The 6000-nt window shown below is 40.8% G+C and overlaps 1 protein-coding gene across 2 annotated transcripts in view; it reads right to left on the bottom strand.

Annotated features, from left to right (window-relative positions):
- Positions 1–2479: 2479 nt before the first annotated feature.
- SMIM24 (small integral membrane protein 24) overlaps positions 2480–6000 on the bottom strand; it is a 53022-nt gene continuing 49501 nt past the window's right edge. For both annotated transcript variants that reach the window (XM_075190035.1, XM_075190042.1), the window contains one exon: positions 2480–2827. In XM_075190035.1, the coding sequence (XP_075046136.1) occupies positions 2686–2827 (142 nt within the window). In that variant the 3' untranslated portion in view covers positions 2480–2685. The remainder of the gene's footprint in view (positions 2828–6000) is intronic.

Genomic DNA, 6000 nt, shown 5'->3' with positions numbered 1-6000 from the left:
AATTCCTGACCATGGCCTTATCTGTGAGGAGTTTGTATGTTCTCCCCGTGTTTGCGTGGGTTTCCTCCAGGTGCTCCGGTTTCCTCCCACACTCCAAAAACATACTGGAAGGTTAATTGGCTGCTATTAAATTGTCCCTAGTCTGTGTCTGTGTCTGTGTGTGTTAGGGAATTTAGGCTGTATGCCCCAATGGGGCAGGGACTGATGTGAATGAGTTCTCTGTACAGCGGTGCGGAATTAGTGGCGCTATATAAATAAATGGTGATGATGATGAAAGTGAGGAGAGTGTGTCTCCAGATTGGGGACAGAGAAGAAGGATACTCAGTAAGGTAACAAGTTTATCCCAGATTTTTATGGTATGGATGGAATGTACAGTTCTCAAAAGCAGAACATGGGTATTCACCTATGTATGGCTGAGGTCCACATTTGTGCATAATGAAATTAATTGATTTTAGGCAGTTTTTCATTAACCTTTGATTTAATTCATTGATTTTAGGCAGTTTTTACATAACCTTTTATATCTTAAACTATTATTAGAGAAGACAGTTTGAAACATGAAAACAGACCACAAAATATGGCTTAGGATTAGTAAAATTATTGTATCTACAAAACTATGTTTGTAGTATATTTCAGAGACAATTTATATATAGATCCATTAAAGTTTAATTCCACTCAAAAATTATGTTGCCTAATAAAAATCTTTATGCTGGGTGCTACCAATTACTGGAATAACTCCTGATGCTTGAAATAAAATTGTCTGTTGTAAACTAAGAATCAAACTTGCAGCTACTTCACAGTTGTGAGTAACTGAACTTCCTTAGATACACCTATACCTAAAGAAACATATCCAGTTTGCTTGCATGTTTAAATATCTTGTCAAGAAAGGATAATTACTCAACAGGCCTGATTCATTAAGGAGTGAAATTGTCAATATGTTGCGGATAAAGTGCACAATTACTCTGCTCATATCCAGAACTGGGCCATATGACATAGAACGCAGAAACGTCCAATTCTTCTTGGAGGGCAAAGGGTTGAAACAGAGTGGGGAATGGGTGTATGCACAAAGTCAATGTACAGTAAGAGCATGCCAAACTCAAGTGCATGCAGCAGCGTCTGATTCAAGTTTTTCTGGTATTAGTACGCTCTGCCTATACGCCACATGCCATATGCAGATAGATACAACACACTGCAGAATACGCACAATGCATATGTATATATAAAAAATATTAATTACTTTAACACCTGCTAATGATATTATCAATAATAAAAATACATTGGATTTTTTTCTTTTTTTTTTACTTAAAATACATATATCAGGATTCTATTAATGCCTACTGCACATAAAATGCAGTTTTACAGTTGCACTTAATTGCAATCACATGTTCTGGCAGCATATGCGACCATCATTACTATCAATCAGCATTTACACCTGCCCTATAACTGGTGCAAGTGATACAGCTGAAAATCATGTACCCGAGAGATGCCCAGAGAATGAACTGGATGGATGTGTGTGTGCTCAACCTTAGCATGCCCTTCAGGGCTGAATTAAGGAAATGGAGGCCCCTGGGCTAAGGGGACCTCCATTCCCCCGTGAGGCCCCCCCCTCCATGATCCGAGCCCCCCCCCGGTGAGCCGAGCAGCCCCCAAGGCACTTACCTCCTTCTGGCATTGCAGTTTTTACTGAGGAGATCTCGTGAGAGTGAGACTCGCGAGATCTCCTCAGTATGGAGACTACAGCGTGACCAGGAAGGACCGCAGTAAAAGTGCTCAGCAGCATTGATCGCGCCGGGGGCGCCCCTGACCGATCAATAATGCTGTTGAGCACTTTCAAGGGCCCCCTGGATGCCCGAGGCCCCTGGGCTGTAGCCCAGTTAGCCCTAGGGTTAAACGGCCCTGACGCCCTTACTGTACATTGCTTACATGCAAACTCCCCTTCCTTATCCCGCTCAGCCCTTGAAATTGTAAGCAGTTGGAAGTGTCATTTGCATTAAAAGATGAATTGCATGCATTTGTGTTCAACGACATGTAGTCTGTTACTGTGCATGCGCAAAGCAATCTTATGCAAAATAAATAAAATATATAACACATATAGGCATTTACATTCCTTAATGAATCAGGCCCAGTGTGTTTCTGAATGCACAATAGATTTCAGTGGAGCTGCCTGTTTAATAAGCCTATATGAGTGTCAGTGGTGCTCTGCCTTCCAATTTCCATTTTGTATATATTTATTTTTATATGTACTGTCAGGCACATTTTACTGGTTGCACATATTTTCATTTACAATCCTTACTACATTACAGACTGGAATTCCTGACAATTTCAGTGTAGTTCTACATTCTAGAATATTATTTTATTACAGTAATCTTTGCCCCAAGTGACAGTAATACTAATCCAAGGAATGTGACTTTATGATCATCATGCCATTAACATTTCCCCATAATACCGGAAGGACTTTCATACACAAGAACAGAAATACAGCTTCTTTGTTTCATAACATTTATTTTTTTTAAAACTCACATAAAATGTAAATCAAATGTGTATGATTTATTATTTAGTATACAAATTCTTTGATCACTTTCAGCATAGATTGTAAAAGAAAAAGCTTGATGCATGAGTATATCTTGTACATCTCTGCTGTGCCTATATGGATGTCCTAGTGCAGTAACAGTACAAGAGTAAATTGTATCACATTGGGGTGACTTTCTGTTCCTTATTTTCATCTTCTGTCCACTGTCCCATAGCCGCCTTGTTCTCTTCCTTCCTTTCTTTCTTATATTCCACTTCTTCTTCATCAAGAGCATTATTTTCATAACTGTTCATGTTAACTCTACAGGTAGTATATAACAAGAGAGATATAATTATGTGGATACACCAAAACATACCTCAATACACAGCCAGATAATATTCATATTCATAGTTTTTTAATATAGAGATAAACATTCTTCATCAGTCATTCAAATAAGTTGCTGACAATTGCCCAGTGAGCAATGACACACTGTAACTACTATGTTCTTGTGAGCATCAAAGAGATGAAGTGGTACAATCATTGGTACATTGGTACAATCACAAGGGAAAATGCAGGATTTCTAGAGGCGGGTTTCCAAACACTTCATTTTGGATCAAAGCAAAGAATCATACAGACGGCATTTAGCCGGCAACAGACACTTTTTTGCCAAGTTTAGTTTTACTTATAAGTGTAGGCATGTGCTGGCTGTGACTTCAGGGTGACTGGGCAAAATACACAACATAGTTTATTGCACTAATTTCAGTCCTACCCCATCTCATGATCCAACATGCCATGACAGCCTTATGCTGGGTGATATAGTTCTACAGTGCAGTCCTCAGTTTGGAAATTGTCTCCCTAACAAAAGTTTGGATCCTCCTTTGCTCTGTTGCAACAAATCAATACATTTTAAAGTACTGTAAAAAATACTTTATATATATATAGCATAATCTTGTACAATTACATTTGTTGTAATTTAGTTTTAGTAGATACAGCCTATCAATGAGGTATTGATCTATTTGCCTGACTGATCGTAACCCACTTGCCAACCCATGCTTCCTGATTGGCTCCATTCCTTGAGACAGAATGAGGGAGGGATTTTCAAATACTGTTGACCTAGGCTACAATTGCAAGGCGAGGAGCAGGGTCTTCTGGTCTCTGCAACTATGATGCAGTGAAGGGGCGGAGTATTGCCAAGGAGACTTATCTCTTATGTTGGAATGATGGGCAGAGCACTGCTCATTGTTGAGGTCTCCAGTCTCTTCGTAACCGCCAGCAGGCTACTCCTGATTCAACTGCACTATGGGGGTAGGGGGTTCTGGGAAACGGGAACCTCCCCTGCACAACACCCCTGGTAAAAGCAAGGACTGCACTTAATACAAGGGGAAACATTTTGTATATCTCAAAGCACTGTAGAAATAATAAGTATTTTCCCAATATTTACCCAGGATCCCTGCGTCCTCTGTGTGTACTCTGCCTGATTTGCTCTGCAGATGTTTCTGCCCGCACATCAAAATTATCCATATATTTATGGAATTCTTCAGTGGAGTTCTTTTTAAGTCTAAAACCATTAACTTCCATTCATAAAATATTGCCTCTGTACCTGGCAATTCTCTTTTAATCACTCACTTTTAATCAGTGGCAGGAGATATTTTCTGAACAAGAGGTCTTCTGCAAATGTCATGTTAAATAGCAGTTTGTTGGAACAGGCAAACTATTATTGGTAAAAGCATTTTTACTTTATTTGGCTGGAGTATATGAAAATGATCAAAGTTGGGATAGTTGCTATGTGGATGACTGAGCCATTTCTGTATACCCTTGGTCTCAAGTGTAGCACAGGAAACTATTTGGGCTCCTCGATTTCAGTACATTTGAGAAAACATGTAGCTATTGGTGATGTAAACTATGTGGATATATTTTCATGGGACATTTGAATGAAAGTTTCAAGTGGGCAAGCCCGGTGCTACCATCATGCAGCTTTTGGCATTTGCCTAGGGTGCCAGGACTTGGTAAGAGGCTGTTGGGCATTAAACTGAAGAGTTTCTTTAATTCCATGGTGGTGACAGCTGTGGTGCTTAATTGAAGGAAATTCAAAAGCCACTGGCCACTGTACAGCTTTCTTAGTTACTCAATGCAGACGACCTTGACAAAACATTCGGCATTAAAATCCTACTTGTCCCCGCTTTACACTTTTGTTGGACCAAAAGTGTGTGTTTTTTTGAGGTGGAGGGGACAGTGTGTATGCGACACGACTGAATGTCAGTGTTCAACTGTGTACGCCTGAAATTGAGGAGATTGTGGCTTTCCTGCCATTTCATACTTAACGGGAATAAGAGACGGTCGCATCCTTCTGCTGAAAGAAAAGTGGGGACAGTGGGTGATGACACAGCCCACTGGTGGGTACCAATTATAGCCTGGAGAGCAGTGGAGACGAGTATGTCCCTGACCCTTCAGAGGAGAGTGGGTCAGACACTGGCAATAGCAGTGGTGATGCGCCACTATTGAGGGGCAGTGGAACAAGGCAAAGAAACACAGCAGCACGTTCTATGCACAATAATTCTCTATTTGATGGCAGCAGTGTTTTGAACACAGAAGACAGAGATGATGTGATCTCCGTCCAAACAGTTTCCCTAAAAATTGATGGCAGCAGGGTGTATAGCAAAAAGCAGTACTGCCTGTATTGTGAGAAACCCTTATTAAAAGCTTACGCCATGAAATTTTCCCAAGCACTTGAAAGAAAGGTACATGCAATATGCACATCTTTGGAACAGAGGAACTTTGCACACAGCTGTGAAGTGATTAGGAGAGCAGGGCCGCCATCAGAAATCATGGGGCCCAGTACGGGCCGGGCCCCCCCCCCCCCGATGAGCTCCCCCATCCCCCCGATGAGCGCCCCCCCCCCCCCAAACAGAAAAACCTGAAAAATAAAATATTTAAAATAGGGATGTGCACCAGCCACTTTTGGTGTCTCGTGTTTTGTGTTTTGGATTCGGATTTGCTTGAGGTTTTGGGTTCGGATTTGTTTCGCAAAACACTTGACGAAAGGTTTTGGTTCGGATTTAAGGTTTTGGATTCGGATTTATTTTGAAAAAAACATAAAAAGTGTTAAAAACAAGTTTTTTTGTTTATTTTCACTCCTACGCTATTATTAACCTCAATAACATTCAATAACAATCATTTCCACTAATTCCCAGTCTATTCTGAACACCTCACACCTCACAATATTGTTTTTAGTCCAAAACGTTTCACCGAGGTAGCTTTCTGGACTGCATAGTGCAGTGGTCCCGGTACACAATTTGGTACCGGGGCCACAATACCTCCGCCTTCAAATTGTCTGAATTCCACTGCACAGCTGCCTGCTCCTACATCCTCTGCAGCATATACAGGGTGTAGTTCGAGCGTGTCAATACCTCTTGTTTTTGACGATGACAGGTCATTTTCATTAATTTATGATTTGGCAGCAACAGTCAACGTTGTTTAATATCTGATACGCCTCT

Source organism: Mixophyes fleayi, chromosome 1 (genome assembly GCF_038048845.1).
Source record: "Mixophyes fleayi isolate aMixFle1 chromosome 1, aMixFle1.hap1, whole genome shotgun sequence".
NCBI lineage: Eukaryota > Metazoa > Chordata > Amphibia > Anura > Limnodynastidae > Mixophyes > Mixophyes fleayi.
This window is presented reverse-complemented; position numbering and strand designations above follow the sequence as displayed.